The sequence below is a fragment of the Dendrobates tinctorius genome, unplaced genomic scaffold (assembly GCF_039654945.1).
Source record: "Dendrobates tinctorius isolate UK_male_01 unplaced genomic scaffold, ASM3965494v1 ptg000410l, whole genome shotgun sequence".
Classification (NCBI taxonomy): domain Eukaryota; kingdom Metazoa; phylum Chordata; class Amphibia; order Anura; family Dendrobatidae; genus Dendrobates; species Dendrobates tinctorius.
In genome coordinates this window covers 1,526,319-1,546,260 of record NW_027362074.1, presented here as the reverse complement: position 1 = coordinate 1,546,260, position 19,942 = coordinate 1,526,319, and the positions used below count along the sequence as shown (strand labels likewise).

Genomic DNA, 19,942 nt, shown 5'->3' with positions numbered 1-19,942 from the left:
TTCTCTTCCTCCTCTTGTCTGTCCCTCTTCTCTTCCTCCTCCTCTTGTCTGTCCCTCTTCTCTTCCTCCTCCTCTTGTCTGTCCCTCTTCTCTTCTTCCTCCTCTTGTCTGTCCCTCTTCTCTTCCTCCTCCTCTTGTCTGTCCCTCTTCTCTTCTTCCTCCTCTTGTCTGTCCCTCTTCTCTTCCTCCTCCTCTTGTCTGTCCCTCTTCTCTTCCTCCTCCTCTTGTCTGTCCCTCTTCTCTTCCTCCTCCTGTCTGTCTCTCTTCTCTTCCTCCTCCTCTTGTCTGTCCCTCTTCTCTTCCTCCTCCTCTTGTCTGTCCCTCTTCTCTTCCTCCTCCTCGTCTGTCTCTCTTCTCTTCTTCCTCCTCTTGTCTGTCCCTCTTCTCTTCCTCCTCCTCTTGTCTGTCTCTCTTCTCTTCCTCCTCCTCTTGTCTGTCTCTCTTCTCTTCCTCCTCCTCTTGTCTGTCCCTCTTCTCTTCCTCCTCCTCTTGTCTGTCCCTCTTCTCTTCCTCCTCCTCTTGTCTGTCCCTCTTCTCTTTCTCCTCCTCTTGTCTGTCTCTCTTCTCTTCCTCCTCCTCTTGTCTGTCCCTCTTCTCTTCCTCCTCCTCTTGTCTGTCCCTCTTCTCTTCCTCCTCCTCTTGTCTGTCTCTCTTCTCTTCCTCCTCTTGTCTGTCCCTCTTCTCTTCCTCCTCCTCTTGTCTGTCCCTCTTCTCTTCTTCCTCCTCTTGTCTGTCTCTCTTCTCTTCCTCCTCCTCTTGTCTGTCTCTCTTCTCTTCCTCCTCCTCTTGTCTGTCTCTCTTCTCTTCCTCCTCCTCTTGTCTGTCCCTCTTCTCTTCCTCCTCTTGTCTGTCTCTCTTCTCTTCTTCCTCCTCTTGTCTGTCTCTCTTCTCTTCCTCCTCCTCTTGTCTGTCTCTCTTCTCTTCCTCCTCCTCTTGTCTGTCCCTCTTCTCTTCCTCCTCCTCTTGTCTGTCCCTCTTCTCTTCCTCCTCCTCTTGTCTGTCTCTCTTCTCTTCCTCCTCCTCTTGTCTGTCCCTCTTCTCTTCCTCCTCTTGTCTGTCTCTCTTCTCTTCTTCCTCCTCTTGTCTGTCTCTCTTCTCTTCCTCCTCCTCTTGTCTGTCTCTCTTCTCTTCCTCCTCCTCTTGTCTGGCCCTCTTCTCTTCCTCCTCCTCTTGTCTGTCTCTCTTCTCTTCCTCCTCCTCTTGTCTGTCCCTCTTCTCTTCCTCCTCCTCTTGTCTGTCCCTCTTCTCTTCTTCCTCCTCTTGTCTGCCCCCCTTCTCTTCTTCTTCCCCCTCATGTTCTTCTATGAGGATGGTAGTGATGTCATTTATCTATTTGTTATGATCTGACCGACAATGATCAGACACAGTCGGACGATCTCTGACGACGTTTAGAGGTGTGAGTCGCCCGAGCTCGCAGCCCCGCGGACGCTACCTCCGGTGTAGCGGTACAGGAAGAGAGCGGAACCATCAATGGAAACGCGGCTTCTGGGCGGAAGGATTTCGTAGTTGCACATAGACATGGCGGCCTCCATAGGAGCGAGACTGATCCGCAGGAAAGTGCGGGAACCGGTGCAGGTGATCTGCAGATACCGATACAAGAAGAAATGGGTGAGAGCAACGGGAAGGCCCCCAGACACCACAGCGCCCCGGGTAACGGGAAGACCCCCCAGATACCACAGGACCCCGGGTAACGGGAAGACCCCCCAGATACCACAGCGCCACGGGGAACGGGAAGACCCCACAGATACCACAGCGCCACCGGGTAACGGGAAGACCCCCAGACACCACAGCGCCCCGGGTAACGGGAAGACCCCCCAGATACCACAGCGCCCCGGGTAACGGGAAGACCCCCAGACACCACAGCGCCCCGGGTAACGGGAAGACCCCCAGACACCACAGCGCCCCGGGTAACGGGAAGACCCCCAGACACCACAGCGCCCCGGGTAACGGGAAGACCCCCAGACACCACAGCGCCCCGGGTAACGGGAAGACCCCCAGACACCACAGCGCCCCGGGTAACGGGAAGACCCCCAGACACCACAGCGCCCCGGGTAACGGGAAGACCCCCAGATACCACAGGACCCCGGGTAACGGGAAGACCCCCCAGATACCACAGAACCCCGGGTAACGGGAAGACCCCCAAATACCACAGCGCCCCGGGTAACGGGAAGACCCCCCAGATACCACAGGACCCCGGGTAACGGGAGGAGCCCCGGGTAACGGGAAGACCCCCATATAACACAGGACCCCTCCTCTCTTCCAGGCCACCAGCTTTGTTGGCCCCTCGTCGCCCCGTCTCGCCCTGCACTTCTTCGATGTAATGTACAGCGCGCAGTTTGGTGATGTTTGGCCTTCGGTGCGGATCGCTCTCCTGTCCGAGCAGAAGTACGGCGCCCTCCTCAATAAGTTCTCCAGCGTGGATAGTGTGATCCACGGCCTGCGCTTCCGCAATGCCACCGACTTCATGTCTGAGGCCCGCTCCGCCATGGCGGGGTTGTCACACTCATCCAACCTCACATGCTTTACCTTCCCTCGTGGTGACATCAGCCGCTTTCCATCCTCCAGGTATCTCACTGGTCCTGGGCTCCTGGGGCCACATCCTGTCTGATCGCAGCAACAGTTGCTTTTCGTCTAGATCACAGAGGATTTGTATCTTTAGGCTGAAGTCACAGAATCGTAGAAAAGAATTGGCTCGCAGTGTGGCTCCAGCGTGACTTGCAGTGTGGCTCCAGTGTGGCTCGTGCGCGGATACAGCGTGACTCGCAGTGTGGCTCGCCCGTGGTTCCAGTGTGGCTCCAGCGTGACTCGCAGTGTGGCTCGCCCGTGGTTCCAGTGTGGCTCGCAGTGTGGCTCCAGCGTGACATCCAGTGTGGCTCGTGCGCGGCTCTAGCGTGACTCGTAGTGTGGCTCGTGCGCGGCTCTAGTGTGACTCGCAGTGTGGCTCCAGCGTGACTTGCAGTGTCTCCAGTGTGGCTCGTGCGCGGCTCCAGCGTGACTCGCAGTGTGGCTCGTGCGCGGCTCCAGCGTGACTCGCAGTGTGGCTCCAGTGTGGCTCATGCGCGGCTCCAGCGTGACTCGCAGTGTGGCTCGTGCGCGGATCCAGCGTGGCTCGCAGTGTGGCTCCAGCGTGACTCGCAGTGTGGCTCGCCCGTGGTTCCAGTGTGGTTCCAGCGTGACTCGCAGTGTGGCTCGTCCGTGGTTCCAGTGTGGCTCCAGCGTGACTCGCAGTGTGGCTCGCCCGTGGTTCCAGTGTGGCTCCAGCGTGACTTGCAGTGTGGCTCCAGTGTGGCTCGTGCGCGGCTCCAGCGTGACTCGCAGTGTGGCTCCAGCGTGACTCGTAGTGTGGCTCCAGTGTGGCTCGTGCGCGGCTCCAGCGTGACTCGCAGTGTGGCTCCAGCGTGACTCGTAGTGTGGCTCCAGTGTGGCTCGTGCGCGGCTCCAGCGTGACTCGCAGTGTGGCTCCAGCGTGACTTGCAGTGTGGCTCCAGTGTGGCTCGTGCGCGGCTCCAGCGTGACTCGCAGTGTGGCTCCAGCGTGACTCGTGTGGCTCGTGCGCGGCTCCAGTGTGACTCGCAGTGTGGCTCCAGCGTGACTTGCAGTGTGGCTCCAGCGTGACTCGTAGTGTGGCTCCAGTGTGGCTCGTGCGCGGCTCCAGCGTGACTCGCAGTGTGGCTCCAGCGTGACTCGTAGTGTGGCTCCAGTGTGGCTCGTGCGCGGCTCCAGCGTGACTCGCAGTGTGGCTCCAGCGTGACTTGCAGTGTGGCTCGTGCGCGGCTCCAGCGTGACTCGCAGTGTGGCTCCAGCGTGACTCGTGTGGCTCGTGCGCGGCTCCAGTGTGACTCGCAGTGTGGCTCCAGCGTGACTTGAAGTGTGGCTCCAATGTGGCTCGTGCGCGGCTCCAGCGTGACTCGCAGTGTGGCTCGTGCGCGGCTCCAGCGTGACTCGCAGTGTGGCTCCAGTGTGGCTCATGCGCGGCTCCAGCGTGACTCGCAGTGTGGCTCATGCGCGGCTCCAGCGTGGCTCGCGCGCGGCGCCTGTGTGACAGCCGTATGCGTTGCTAACATCTTTTACATGCTGTAAGGCTATGTGCACATGTTGGGTTTTGCTGCATTTTTCAGGATCCCAAAGTGCAGCTTTGCTCCCACCACGGAACAATGCACGGCGTTAGGTCTAATGCAACACGTGTGACACCACAAAACCATTTTGGAGAAAGGTAAATTTGATCAGATTATTTAGTGGAACAGATTTTCTTCCAGAAACAATCCCGATTCCAGATGTAAGAGCCTGAGAGGGGAAGTGGTCGGGAATAGTTTACCAAAGACATTGGCAGAGCATTAGGTTTGTAGGACACTGTGAACATTCACACTTTGGTCGGCCCTTGAGTTGCTCAGGAATTGTTCAGTTTCACACCTCGGTCGGCCAATGCTTACTTTACACAACACTAATTTAATTAACCCCTTCAACCTGGTGTCTGTTTCCACCTTCCTGAGCAGGTCAGATTTCTTCATTCTGACCACTGTCACTCTATGTGGCAATTAATCTGGAGCTTCAGCTGATCCCACTGATGCTGAGACTGTTTTCTCATGACATTGTGGTGACACTTCTTTGATATGACTTGGGTTTATTTGTGAAAATATTGAAACTTGGGCATAAATGTGGAAAATGTTGCAATTTTCAAACTTTAAATTTTTATGCCCTTAAATCAGTCGTATCTCCCACAATAGTTACTAACATCTCCCACATGTCTACTTTACATCAGCACAATTTTGGAAACATATTTCACATTTTTACAATAAAATTTACAAAACCATTTTTTTAGGGACCACCTCACATTTGAAGCGACTTTGAGGGGTCAATATGGCAGAAAATACCCAAAAGTGACACCATTCTAAAAACTGCACCCCTCAAGGTGCTCAACACCACGTTCAAGAAGATTATTAACCCTTCAGGTTTTTTCACAAGAATTTTACTTTAGACCTAATTTTTTTAATTTTCACAAGTGTAACAGGAAAAAAATGGACCCCAAAATTTGTTATGCAATTTTTCCTGAGTACACCCATACTCAATATGTGGCTGAAAAACACTGTTTGGGTGCACGGCAGGGCTCAGAAGCGAAGGAGCGCCGTTTTTTTTTTTTTTTAGTTAAACATTTTCTGGAATAATTAGCAGACACCATATTGCGTTTACAGAGCCCCTGATGTGCCTAAACAGTGGAAGTGACCCCATTTTGGAAACTAGACCCACCAAGGAGCTTATCTATATGTGTGGTGAGCAGCTTCAACTTCCAGGTGCTTCTTAGAAGTTTATAACTGTCACGGGGTCCTTCTCCGATACCACACAATCAACAGAGCAAGGGAAGTGTGAACAATCCCAAGACCTTTATTATAGGCAAAACTAAAAGGTCCATAAACAATCCACCACACTGAGGATACAATAGTCCAGAACACGAATGCAGTTCAGTAACAGGATGAATGTCCAGGGAGATGAGAGTCCAATAATCCAGCAGACAGAGGATAAAATGGGTCAATATGCTTCCCCTTCTCTCTGACGTGCTGTCATCACACGATCATCACCACACAGGGTCTGACTTGTACAGCTCCTGTCCTCCCCAGCACCCTCCTTATGTCCAGGGGTAGTCAGACAGGTTGGGGTGGTTTTCAGGCCTCCCAGACCTGACAAAGGTGCCTTGGGGATTAAGGCACTACAGGGGGTTCATCAAGAGGCATAGATACAGTCAGGCTGCAGACGGTAAAGGTACTGTCACACTAAGGCTGGTTTCACATTTGTGCTTTTGTGCGCAGCGCATCGTGCGCACTGCGCACCTATGTTTAACATGACGTGCGCACGGTCTTGCGCACACTTGCGTTTTCGTGCGCATGCGTTTTTTTGTCTTTTGCGCCAGGCGCGCCAGACGCAACATGTTGCATTTTTTGGTGCGCCCTGTCTCGGCAAAAAAACGCATGCACACGCTTGCGCACGGAATGCGCAAAAACAACACATTGAAGTCTATGCGCATGCGTTTTTGAGTGAAACAAGTCTAGAATGTTCTCTAGACAATGGAAAAAATGTCACACCTAAAAACGCATGTGCATAAAAAAACGCAAACGCATGCAAAAACGCATGTAAAACGCAAGCAACGCTGCGTTTTTTTGACGCATCAGCGTGCGCATGACGTAAAAAAACGCGCGTTTTTCTTTGCGTTTTTTTATGCGCACGATGTGCTGCGCAAAAAAATGCTAATGTGAAACTAGCCTTAGCGATGTACCAGCGATCCCGACCAGTGATATGATGCGGTCAGGATCGCTGGTACATCGCTAAGTGATCGCTAGTGAGCTGCCACACAGGCAAATCTCACCAGCGACATCGCAGGGGTCGGGGGTCGCTACTTACCTGTCAGACGAGGCGATCCTGACGTCCTCCCGCCCGCATCCGCTCGTCGTTAAAGCAGGAAGCTGACAACGAGAAACGGCTAAGGACGTTCTCGCGTGATCAGCGATAACCAGCGGGGGAGCGGTCGGAGGTAAGTATTAGACATAGCGATATCGCTAGCAATATCGCTATAACGTCACAAAAACCAGTGCCGTTATAGCGATATTGCTAGCGATATCGCTTAGTGTGACAGGCCCTTAAGTGAGCTAATTCAATTATCAGTCTTTTGGAAGGCAATTGAGACTCTAGATGATATGGGAATACACGGAATGATACAGGGCAACAAGAGAACACTATGGAAATCCGTAAAATATAAATATACACAAAATGATACCCACATAACATATCACACCATCACAATAAAGTTGAGTGGTGAAAATAAAAAAAATATTTTCCCCACAAAAATACTTTTAGCCCCAAATTTATTTTTATATGGGTAACAAGAGAAAATGAGCCCTAAAATTAATTGTGCAATTTCTCCTGAGCACGCGGATACCACATATGTGGGAGGAAACTACCGTCTGGGCGCACGGAGCACGCAACGCTCAGAGAGATGAAGTGATGTTTTGAAATGCAGGTTTTGATGGAATGGTCTGCGGATGTTGTTGCATTTGGAGATCACCTGATGTGCCTAAACAGTGGAATCCCACATAAGTGACCCCATTTTGGAAACTAGACCCCCCAAGGAACTTATCTAGATAATAATAATCTTTATATAGCGCCAACATATTCCGCAGCGCTTTACAATTTAACAGTTTCAAACACAACACTCATAAGTAACAACCTTAACAATAATACAATGATTAAAGCAAAATGCCCCTGCTGGTGAGAGCTTACACTCTACAGTGAGGTGGGGGAGATACAGAGGACAGGGGTGTATATACAATGGTGTATTTACAATGATGGTCCAGCCATCTTGAGGGAGTGAGGGATGGATGGAGATAGTGAATGGGCGACACACGCACACTTACACATAGAATGACTTCGATTACAGAACGTGATAGGCCGCTCTGTACAGATGCATTTTGAGGGAGCGTTTAAAGCTGTGCAAGTTGTGGATAGTCCTAATTTCTTGGGGTAGAGCATTCCAGAGGATTGGCGCAGCACGGGAGAAGTCTGGGAGTGGGAGGTGCGGATTAGTGCAGAGGTTAGTCGAAAGTCGTTTGCAGAGCGCAGCGGTCGGTTAGGCCAATAGACAGAAATGAGGGAGGAGATGTAGGGGGGTGCCGCACCGTGGAGAGCTTTGTGGGTGAGAACAAGTACTTTGAATTGGATCCTATAATGAATGGGCAGCCAGTGTAAAGACTGGCAAGGAGCGGACGTGTCCGAGTACTGATTAGCCAGATGGATGACTCTGGCTGCTGCATTAAAGGGGTTGTCCGGGCTTTTCACATAATCTCAGTGCATATCTGGGCTGCAGAATGCTGACAATAAGTAATTTACCTTCTGTCACCAGTTTGCAGGGTTTACTAGATATCTCTTGCTTCTATGAAAAACGTCCAGGGGAGGTGTGTTCTGGCATTGAAATGAGAACTGGTACTTTCTTCCTCACTAGTTTCACTTTCCATAGATCACTGTTCAGTGTGTGTCTGGGGGAGGAGCAGCTGGGTGGTTCTGCTCTCTGCACTGAGGCTGCTAGAGGGGGAGGTTTTGTTACTGTGTGAGAAGGGATAGGCTTGTTCATGTGGTCGGGGAGGGCCTGTTGCTATGGAGGGTGGGGTTGTTGCTATAGAGGGCAGGTTTTTAGTAGAGTAGGAGGAAACGACCAGCTCTCATTTCAATGCCAGAAAACACAACCCCCCCCCTTGGACGGTTTTCAAAGAAGCAAGAGATGATATCTTGGAAACCCTGCAAACTGGCCACAGAAGGTAAATTACTTATTGTCAGCATTCTGCAGGCCAGATATGCACTGAGATTATGTGAAAAGCCCGGACAACCCCTTTAAGTATGGACTGGAGAGGGGGAAGTCGAGTGACAGGGAGGCCAATTAATAGAGCGTTGCAGTAATCCAGGCGGGAGTGGTTCAATGCTACAGTGAGGGTTTTTGTTTCCATGGTGAGAAACGGGCGGATTCTAGAGATGTTCTTTAGGCGTAAGCAGCAAGAGCAGGCAAGAGATTGTATATGGGATGTGAAGGAGAGATTGGTGTCAGACATAATACCCAGACAGTGCTCCTGCTGCCAGGGTGTTATTGTGGTACCACCCACGGAGAGGGAAATGTCAGATTTAGGCTGGTTTCACATTTGCGCTTTTGTGCGCAGCGCATCGTGCGCACCCGTGCGCATGCGCACTGCGCACCTATGTTTAACATGACGTGCGCATGTTTTTGCGCACACTTGCGTTTTCGTGCGCATGCGTTTTTTTGTCTTTTGCGCCAGGTGCGCCAGACGCAACATGTTGGATTTTTTGGTGCGCCCTGTCTCGGCAAAAAAACGCATGCGCACGCTTGCGCACGGAATGCGCAAAAACAACACATTGAAGTCTATGGTAACGCATGCGTGCGCATGGTCTTGCGCACGGTTGCGTTTTTTTACGCATGCGTTTTTGAGTGAAACAAGTCTAGAATGTTCTCTAGACAATGGAAAAAACGTCACACTTAAAAACGCATGCGCATAAAAAACGCCAACGCATGCAAAAAACGCATGTAAAACGCAAACAACGCTGCGTTTTTTTTACACATCAGCGTGCGCATGACGTTAAAAAAACGCGCGTTTGTTTTGCGTTTTTCTTTGCGTTTTTTATGCGCCCGATGCGCTGCGCAAAAAAACGCTAATGTGAAACTAGCCTTAGAGAGGTTAGTAGACGGCGGGAGCAAAAGAAGTTCAGTTTTAGAGAGGTTGAGTTTCAGATAGAGAGCAGACATGATGTTGGAGACTGCGGACAGACAGTCAGTGGCGTTCTGTTGTAGTACAGAGGGGGTAAGGTCGGGGGAAGATGTATATAGTTGTGTGTCATCAGCATAAAGATGGTACTGAAAGCCAAATCTGCTGATGGTCTGTCCAATTGGGGCCGTGTAGAGAGAGAAGAGAAGGGGGCCAAGGACTGAGCCCTGAGGTACCCCAACAGTGAGAGGAAGAGGAGATGAAGTGGAGCCAGAAAACAGAACACTGAAGGAGCGGTCAGAGAGATAGGAAGAGAACCAGGAGAGAGCGGTGTCCTTAATGCCTAGTGACTGGAGCCTAGAGAGTAGGAGATGGTGGTCAACAGTGTAGAAAGCTGCAGAAAGGTCAAGAAGAATGAGCAGAGAGTGGTCACCGTTAAATTTTGCTGGCAGAAGGTCATTGGTTACTTTGAGTGCAGTTTCAGTCGAATGTAGGGGGCGGAAGCCGGACTGTGAAGGGTCTAGGAGGGAGTGAGTGGAGAGGTAACGGGTAAGGCGGGAGTAAACTAGGCACTTTGAGTTTAGAGATGAAGGGGAGATTGGAGACTGGTCTGTAGTTGTTTGTGCAGGATGGGTCAAGAGCAGGTTTCTTTAGTAATGGAGTAACGATAGAGTGTTTGAAGGAGGATGGGAAAATGTCAGAGGAGAGGGAGAGATTAAAGATTGTAGTTAGGTGAGTTGTGACGACTGGAGAGAGAGACTGGAGATGTGAGGGAATGGGGTCGGTAGTGCATGTAGTTGGACGAGAAGAAGAGGAGTCTGGAGACTTCTTCTGTGATGGGATCAAATGTGGAAAGTGAGCCAGAGGAGATGCAGGAAGGAATGGGAGTCACTGCCCCTGGTGGTTGGGAGAGGATTTCCTGACGGATATTATCTATTTTCTCTATAAAGTGGGAGGCCAGGTCATCAGCACAAATGTCTGTGATAGGGGCTTGAGCTTTTGGCCTGAGGAGGGAGTGAAAAGTGTCAAATAGTTTCTTGGGTAGTGAGGAGATCAGGGTGGTGAAGTAGGTCTGTTTGGCGAGGTGAAGGGCAGCGTTATAGGTTCTTAACATAAATTTGAAGTGGATGAAGTCTTCTGGTGTGCGGGTTTTTCTCCATAAGCGTTCAGCACTCCTAGAGCATCGCTGGAGAAGTCGAGTTTGCGATGTGAGCCAGGGCTGTTTTACTCTGTGCCTGGAGGTTCTGAGGGTGAGGGGAGCTACTTGGTCAAGGGTGCTTCTAAGAGTGTCATTGTAGTGATGAACAGCCAGATCAGGACAGGTAAAAGAGGAGATTGGGGACAGGGATGAGTGTAGGGAGTCTGAAAGTGTCTGAGGGTTAATGGCTTGTAGATTTCTGACTGTGGTAGGTAGGAGTGAGCTGGGGTGGGCGAGGATTTGTGAGCGTGAAGGAGAGAATCTTGTGGTCAGAGAGTGGAAGCGGTAAGTTATTTAGGTAGGAGATTGAACAGAGCCGGCCGAAGAGCAGATCAAGGGTGTTACCGTCTTTGTGTGTCTCAGAGGTTGAGAGCTGTGAAAGGCCGAGAGAAGTGGTTAGTGATAGAAGCTGGCATGCAGCTGTGGAAGTAGGGCTGTTAGTTGGGATGTTGAAGTCTCCCAGGATAAGGGTTGGTAGTTCTGAGGCCCTGAAGTGTGGCAGCCAGGCCGAGAAATGGTCAAGGAAGTGGGTGGCTGAGCCTGGGGGCTATTCTGAGGGAGAAGGGACAGAAGAACCTGATGGTGTGGACCTCAAAAGAAGGGAATATGAGTGATGGAACTGGGGGGATGACCTGGAAAGTGCGTTGTGGGGACAGGAGTATACCGACTCCACCACCATGTCTGTTTGTGGGTCTCGGGGAATGGGAGAATTGTAAGCCACCATGGGAAATGACAGCAGGAGAGACAGTGTCAGAATCCTGAATCCAGGTTTCAGTGAAGGCCAACAGATTCAGAGAGTTGTTCAGAAAGTAGTTGTGCAGGAAAGGAAGTTTGTTACATACAGACCGTGGATTCCAGAGGGCACAATTAAAAGATGGAGATGAGGGAGTGCAAGTAATATTAATAAGATTATTATGGTTTCGATATGAGGTAGGGTAGGGGTTGAGGTTAGGGGATGGTGGACCAGGGTTGGGGGAGATGTCCCCTGCAATCAGTAGGAGTAGGAAGATAAAGAGCAAATAGTTGTTGGAATTGTAAGTAGTTTTTTTTCTGAGATGTGTTTGGGCAAGACGGGCTGAGGTTTCTCAGGAAGGTGAGGAGTGCATGGGAGCTGTACATGGGAGAGGGAAGTATAGAGGGGCTGATGTGTATGAGTGGTGATGGAGGGGGGATGGGGCAGTGAATGTGGATGGCAAGTAGCCCAGGAGGATTGAAATAAAGCACATGGTTAAAGGGGAAAGCAAAGTGTGGGTACCTGACTCCTGCCCTGAATAACTGCTTTTTCTTGATGCTTAGCTTCTGGGATGCTTTGCTTATGGGATGCGTGCACCCCCACACTGCTTGCACCCCTTAGAATGTTTCTAAATATATAGCTCACACTATAGGATCAGGAGAGAGGGATTTTGGGAGCTGGTTTTGGATAATTTGGCAGCTGGAGCCAGCACACCAGGGGGTGGCTAGATAATCAAAATCACTGGGTCTGGCTGCTTGTGGTGTAGTGGACACTATGTCCGCTAGGGGGCGCTGTGTGGGTGTCCCAGGATGGGCCTACAGGCATATCCATTGTGGTAATGGGTATAGGATGCTGAATGACCGTTATGTATCCCAAGGTAGGAGGCCTTGTGATGGAAGCTTGAATACGTATATTGATCAGCAGAGGTACTGCTGACGTTTCCGTTACAATGTGTCAGGGAAGCCTGTGTGTGGATGTCTGTAATAGGACCTTTAGTGAGGTCATAGCCATGTGATCACCAGTGGGTGTGGTTATGGACCATATAAGGTACCTGAGGTCTGGTCACAAGAGAGAGCGCATGGATCTGATTGGGCCATGTGGAAGGTCCCGGCAGGCCTATGTGGAGGAAGGGGTTCTACCTTCCTGAAGACCACGTGCTGAGGCTGCTGACCCGGTGAGGCCTGTGTACATTGGCTGTGTGCGAGGAGGGATAAGCCTCCTGTGTTTGCTGAGGCTCCAGGACTGAGCCTGAAATCACGGACACTTATGATTGCTTTTGCCTGAGCTAAAGGCTATTCATTGTGTTATGTGCTGCTTTATGGGTTATGAAGCAATAAACCCTATGAACTTTTAAAGGAACGTGCCTCCTGATTGACTCCCGTGGCTCCTGAGCGAGTTTAATCCCTACAATTGATAACAGACTGCGGGAAGCGGGTCCAAGAAGCACATGTTGCCGTACTGGCGGCTCTGAACCAGGAGAATAGACGGCCGTGGAAAATCGTGAGTAATTCAATGTGAAGCAAAAAAAGAAGAAGTATGCAGCACTCACCGATAGAGCTGAAAAACTGTGAGTCTTTATTTCACATAATTTCCATCAAATGTGTGGACATGCAGGACGTAGAGGAATGCTGGGGGAGGGAGGTGCTGAACAACGGCCGTTTCGCGATTACTCGCTTCGACGGGTCCAGGTGAGGGGATTAGCTAAAGGTCATTCCCTTTATAGGACCACAGACCTTACTAATTAACATATATAACAAGTTGTGAAACAAACATTTACAAAAAAATATATAGTTATACAATATACAGAGTGCAGGATACTAGTAAAGAATAAATCCATATCGATTTACAAGATAATCTGTATTTTTACAATATCATAGGAAGATTATAATCTAAATAACTTTACATACAATTTTTTATATAACATTTTTTATAAAAATACTGATAGATTGATCCGGTCATTTAGTCCCAAAGGACCTTGTGCGTTGGCTTTCAGGATCCATTTTGCTTCTTGTGGCAGTGAAGCTTTGTCATGGTTGCCTCCTTGAGGTGGAAAATTGACCTTTTCAATCCCTGCAAAACTCCACATTTCTGGGTTCGCTTTCTGCACATCTTGAATATGTTTAATTAATCGCAGTGAGCCCTTTCCTGATGTAATAGATCTATAGTGTTCACCAAAACGTATCGTAAGTGGTCTTATAGTTTTTCCAATATAAAAATAACCACATGGACAAAAAATATAAACCACAAATTTAGTTTGACAAGAAATGTAGTTTTGTACCTTATGTTCCATAGAGCCAAAATGTATAGAATTCCCAGTCAGGTGAAGATGACAGTATCTGCAGTGACCACATTTATAATTTCCTTTTATTGATAAATCTCGTAGCCAGTTTTTTTGAGGGGAGCGAAGTCTATGATGTGCTAATAAATCCCCTATATTATCTGCCCTTTTGTATGCAAATTGAGGAACTAATTTACCATCTGTGTGTGAGGTTTTTTCTGCATCCATGAGACGCCAGTGTTTCCTCACTGCTGCATGTATTGCTCTATCCATTGCACTATGTTTGAAACAAAAATTAAATGTTTTTGTAGGTTTGACTACACTATTTAATTTTTTAGTCCTTTCCTTTAATAAATCCATCTGAGAAAATTTTCTTTACCCTTTCATGTGCTTCATTGAATAAAGTCATAGGGTAGCCCCTTTCCAAAAAACGTTGTTTCAGCTCAGAAATTTGTTCTTTAAAAATGGTTTCATCATTATTCAGTTTTCTTACTCTTAGCATTTGACTATATGGAAATCCCTTTTTAGTGTGTAGTGGGTGAGTGCTCTTATAATGTAAGTAATTATTTGTTGCGGTTTCTTTTCTAAACACTTCTGTTTTTAAAGAGCCATTTTTTATTTTAAATTTGACATCAAGAAAATCTATTGTGTTTCCCCCAAACGAAAATGTGAAGCGCATGTTGTCACTGTTCACATTGTTCAGGTATTGTACAAAATCTGCAAATTCTTCCTGAGATCCGCCCCAGATAATAAAAATATCATCCACTAAGCGAAAATATGCTTGTAAATGTCTTAAGTGTGGATTTAGGGCTGTTTTTATATAAAACTCTTCAAATTGTGCTAGGAATAAATTTGCATAAACACAAGAGACTGGCGTGCCCATTGCTGTGCCCACCCTTTGTATGACACAAGAGACTGGCGTGCCCATTGCTGTGCCCACCCTTTGTATGACACGAGACTGGCATGCCCATTGCTGTGCCCACCCTTTGTATGACACGAGACTGGCGTGCCTATTGCTGTGCCCACCCTTTGTATGACACGAGACTGGCGTGCCTATTGCTGTGCCCACCCTTTGTATGACACGAGACTGGCGTGCCCATTGCTGTGCCCACCCTTTGTATGACACAAGAGACTGGCGTGCCCATTGCTGTGCCCACCCTTTGTATGACACAAGAGACTGGCGTGCCCATTGCTGTGCTCACCCTTTGTATGACACAAGAGACTGGCGTACCCATTGCTGTGCCCACCCTTTGTATGACACGAGACTGGCGTGCCCATTGCTGTGCCCACCCTTTGTATGACACAAGAGACTGGCGTGCCCATTGCTGTGCTCACCCTTTGTATGACACAAGAGACTGGCGTACCCATTGCTGTGCCCACCCTTTCTATGACACGAGACTGGCGTGCCCATTGCTGTGCCCACCCTTTGTATGACACAAGAGACTGGCGTGCCCATTGATGTGCCCACCCTTTGTATGACAAGAGACTGGCGTGCCCATTGCTGTGCCCACCCTTTGTATGACACAAGAGACTGGCGTGCCCATTGCTGTGCCCACTCTTTGTATGACACGAGACTGGCGTGCCCATTGCTGTGCCCACCCTTTGTATGACACAAGAGACTGGCGTGCCCATTGCTGTGCCCACCCTTTGTATGACACAAGAGACTGGCGTGCCCATTGCTGTGCCCACTCTTTGTATGACACAAGAGACTGGCGTGCCCATTGCTGTGCCCACTCTTTGTATGACACAAGAGACTGGCGTGCCCATTGCTGTGCCCACCCTTTGTATGACACGAGACTGGCATGCCCATTGCTGTGCCCACTCTTTGTATGACACAAGAGACTGGCGTGCTCATTGCTGTGCCCACCCTTTGTATGACACAAGAGACTGGCGTGCCCATTGCTGTGCCCACCCTTTGTATGACACGAGACTGGCGTGCCCATTGCTGTGCCCACTCTTTGTATGACACAAGAGACTGGCGTGCCCATTGCTGTGCCCACCCTTTGTATGACACGAGACTGGCGTGCCCATTGCTGTGCCCACTCTTTGTATGACACAAGAGACTGGCGTGCCCATTGCTGTGCCCACTCTTTGTATGACACAAGAGACTGGCGTGCCCATTGCTGTGCCCACCCTTTGTATGACACGAGACTGGCGTGCCCATTGCTGTGCCCACCCTTTGTATATACCACTTATCCAGAAATTTGAAGGTATTATGTGTCAAAACATAATCGAGTGACTCGATAATAAAGGAAGTAAAATCCTGTGACTTGTTTGTGTTATGTAAAATCTCCTTTATTGCTGCTATGCCTTTATCTTGGGGGATGCGGGTATATAGACTCTCAACATCAATAGATGCGAGGGAGAAATGTGGTTGCCAATGAAAATCTTTCAATTTTTTCAATAAATCTCCTGAGTCTTTTACAAAGGATGGCACAGCTTTTAGTAAAGGTTTTAGTAGCCAGTCTAAGTATTGTGAAAGTGGTTCAGTGAAAGAGTTTTCCCCTGAAATTATAGGGCGACCCGGAGGCTCTTTTAAAGACTTGTGCACTTTTGGCACACTATACCAATAGGGAATTTCTGGGCATTCTGGAAGGAGTTTTTCTGCTCTCTTTTTTGATAATATCCCCAATTGAACATACTTTCTTAAAAGAGATCTTAATTTGTCCTTATATTTATGCACAGGGTTGTCATTTAGCATACAGTAGGTATTACTATTATTCAAGTGATTTAGGGTATCTTGTCTATAGTATGTCTTATCCAAAAGAACCACATTCCCTCCTTTATCAGATCTCCTGAACACAGTATCACTCCATCCCTTCATTTCTTGCAAAGCTTTCATCTCAGATGCTCTCAAATTTTTTTCTGACATGGGATAGAGTAAAGCTTCTACATCCTTGATGACCATATCATGGAAAAGATGGATACTGTTCCCAGGAGATATAGGAGGCATGAAACTTGATTTTATTCCTCCTTTAAAAGGTATTGGTATTTCTTCGTTGGAATTAACGGATTCCAGGGAGAAATCCGGTTCAGTTATACTCATTAACATTTCAACATCACCTAAAAATTGTCTGGGACAGATATCTGAATTTAGCATAAAGCCTAAAGGACCAATAGATGGAGGTTTCTCACCTTCATGTATAGGAACAGAAACTGCAGCTGAAACACTGGAAAAAGATTTTTTAAGATGTAGCTTTCTTATACTTTTAAACAATTCAATCCTAAAATCGACATAATCAAATTTTTCTGGAATACAAAAATGTAAGCCTTTAGATAGAACTTCAGTGTGTTCACTGGATAATTGGCGCTTTGAAAGGTTTATTATACGTAGATTGTCCATTGGAGGTGTTATTTCCTCCATGATGCTTGTTTGCGTTTCTTTCCTTGATTTTGTAATTTTCCGGCCTCATCTTGTTTTTTTTCCTAAAGGGGGCGTATTATTAGAGGTAGAAGGAACAGTAAGCATGCTTGAGTCCGAATCCGTGGTCCATCCTTCATAGTTATTTTTCTTTTTATGAGCCATGTTCTATCTCCGTTTTTTTAGAAAAAGAGGAACGATTTTTATTCCAGGAAAAAATCATGTTATTTTCGTAGTCATTTTTATCTCTCAAAAATTTTTCTTTTTTCTTCTGTTTAATATCGATTTGTTGTAATACGAGTTTTTTATCCAATTTTTTGTAAAAATTTGTATTTTGGTTTTCTGTGTAGCGTGACTTTAATTCTGATTTCGCTTTCTCCAACTGTTCAGTCAGGTGATCATACTCCTGCTCGTTTTTCTCTGCTACCAATTGTAATAAATTGAGGGAACATTGGTGAAGGAGATCAGTCCATTTCTTTTGGAAAATAGGATCATCTTGAAATTGTGAAATTTCCTTGAAGATACGTAAACCTCTCGGGACTCTCTTGCATTCAGTGTATGATTTCAGTGATTTTACAGTCCAGAATGATCGGATTTCTCTCTCAGCTAATGATTGTATTTTAAATTCGAGCGATCTTGTGCTGATAATATGAAGCTCTTCCTTAAGATTGCGCTCTGCAAAAAACTCCCCTGCATCCTCTCGTCCTGCTAAAAGTCCCTGTTCAACCGCACTCATATCAGAAAGCTCTATATTTTCATCTGTGTCCATTGTATGGATAAAAAGTGAGTGAAATAAACCCTGTGCTCAGTTCAGTTACACAAGTTGAATGATCCCAGCAAAGAGCAAACAGATGAACGGCAAACTAGGGCACAAATCACCACATTACCAGACGGAGCTCTGTATCTGAACTATTGCGGCATATGATTCAGTCCAAAAACGGAGGTGCTTGCATGAAAAAACATGAATATTTCAATGTGATGCAAAAAAAGAAGTATGCAGCACTCACCGATGTAGCTGAAAAACTGTGAGTCTTTATTTCACATAATTTCCATCAAATGTGTGGACATGCAGGACGTAGAGGAATGCTGGGGGAGGGAGGTGCCGGACTCAGGAGATTTATTGAAAAAATTGAAAGATTTTCATTGGCAACCACATTTCTCCCTCGCATCTATTGATGTTGAGAGTCTATATACCCGCATCCCCCATGATAAAGGCATAGCAGCAATAAAGGAGATTTTACATAACACAAATCACAGGATTTTATTTCCTTTATTATCGAGTCACTCGATTATGTTTTGACACATAATGCCTTCAAATTTCTGAATAAGTAGTATATACAAAGAGTGGGCACAGCAATGGGCACGCCAGTCTCTTGTGTCATACAAAGGGTGGGCACAGCAATGGGCACGCCAGTCTCTTGTGTCATACAAAGGGTGGGCACAGCAATGGGCACGCCAGTCTCTTGTGTCATACAAAGGGTGGGCACAGCAATGGGCACGCCAGTCTCGTGTCATACAAAGGGTGGGCACAGCAATGGGCACGCCAGTCTCTTGTGTCATACAAAGGGTGGGCACAGCAATGGGCACGCCAGTCTCTTGTGTCATACAAAGGGTGGGCACAGCAATGGGCACGCCAGTCTCGTGTCATACAAAGGGTGGGCACAGCAATAGGCACGCCAGTCTCGTGTCATACAAAGGGTGGGCACAGCAATAGGCACGCCAGTCTCGTGTCATACAAAGGGTGGGCACAGCAATGGGCATGCCAGTCTCGTGTCATACAAAGGGTGGGCACAGCAATGGGCACGCCAGTCTCTTGTGTCATACAAAGGGTGGGCACAGCAATGGGCACGCCAGTCTCTTGTGTTTATGCAAATTTATTCCTAGCACAATTTGAAGAGTTTTATATAAAAACAGCCCTAAATCCACACTTAAGACATTTACAAGCATATTTTCGCTTAGTGGATGATATTTTTATTATCTGGGGCGGATCTCAGGAAGAATTTGCAGATTTTGTACAATACCTGAACAATGTGAACAGTGACAACATGCGCTTCACATTTTCGTTTGGGGGAAACACAATAGATTTTCTTGATGTCAAATTTAAAATAAAAAATGGCTCTTTAAAAACAGAAGTGTTTAGAAAAGAAACCGCAACAAATAATTACTTACATTATAAGAGCGCTCACCCATTACACACTGAAAAGGGATTTCCATATAGTCAAATGCTAAGAGTAAGAAAACTGAATAATGATGAAACCATTTTTAAAGAACAAATTTCTGAGCTGAAACAACGTTTTTTGGAAAGGGGCTACCCTATGACTTTATTCAATGAAGCATATGAAAGGGTAAAGAAATTCTCAGATGGATTTATTAAAGGAAAGGACTAAAAAATTAAATAGTGTAGTCAAACCTACAAAAACATTTAATTTTTGTTTCAAACATAGTGCAATGGATAGAGCAATACATGCAGCAGTGAGGAAACACTGGCGTCTCATGGATGCAGAAAAAACCTCACACACAGATGGTAAATTAGTTCCTCAATTTGCATACAAAAGGGCAGATAATATAGGGGATTTATTAGTACATCATAGACTTCGCTCCCCTCAAAAAAACTGGCTACAAGATTTATCAATAAAAGGAAATTATAAATGTGGTCACTGCAGATACTGTCATCTTCACCTGACTGGGAATTCTATACATTTTGGCTCTATGGAACATAAGGTACAAAACTACATTTCTTGTCAAACTAAATTCGTGGTTTATATTTTTTGTCCATGTGGTTATTTTTATATTGGAAAAACTATAAGACCACTTACGATACGTTTTGGTGAACACTATAGATCTATTACATCAGGAAAGGGCTCACTGCGATTAATTAAACATATTCAAGATGTGCAGAAAGCGAACCCAGAAATGTGGAGTTTTGCAGGGATTGAAAAGGTCAATTTTCCACCTCAAGGAGGCAACCATGACAAAGCTTCACTGCCACAAGAAGCAAAATGGATCCTGAAAGCCAACGCACAAGGTCCTTTGGGACTAAATGACCGGATCAATCTATCAGTATTTTTATAAAAAATGTTATATAAAAAATTGTATGTAAAGTTATTTAGATTATAATCTT

At 47.2% G+C, this 19,942-nt stretch overlaps 1 protein-coding gene and 1 long non-coding RNA gene across 2 annotated transcripts in view; both read left to right on the top strand.

Moving 5' to 3' along the window:
• The first annotated feature begins 1,150 nt into the window (after window positions 1-1,150).
• Window positions 1,151-19,942, top strand: part of NSUN4 (NOP2/Sun RNA methyltransferase 4) — a 40,028-nt gene continuing 21,236 nt past the window's right edge. The window contains exons 1-2 of the mRNA XM_073563951.1: window positions 1,151-1,608; window positions 2,264-2,565. Coding sequence (XP_073420052.1) covers window positions 1,519-1,608; window positions 2,264-2,565 — 392 coding nt within the window. The 5' untranslated portion in view covers window positions 1,151-1,518. The remainder of the gene's footprint in view (window positions 1,609-2,263; window positions 2,566-19,942) is intronic.
• Window positions 8,326-10,695, top strand: LOC141076468 (uncharacterized). The gene is made up of 2 exons (XR_012227501.1): window positions 8,326-8,659; window positions 9,220-10,695. It is a non-coding gene; the product is annotated as an uncharacterized lncRNA (long non-coding RNA).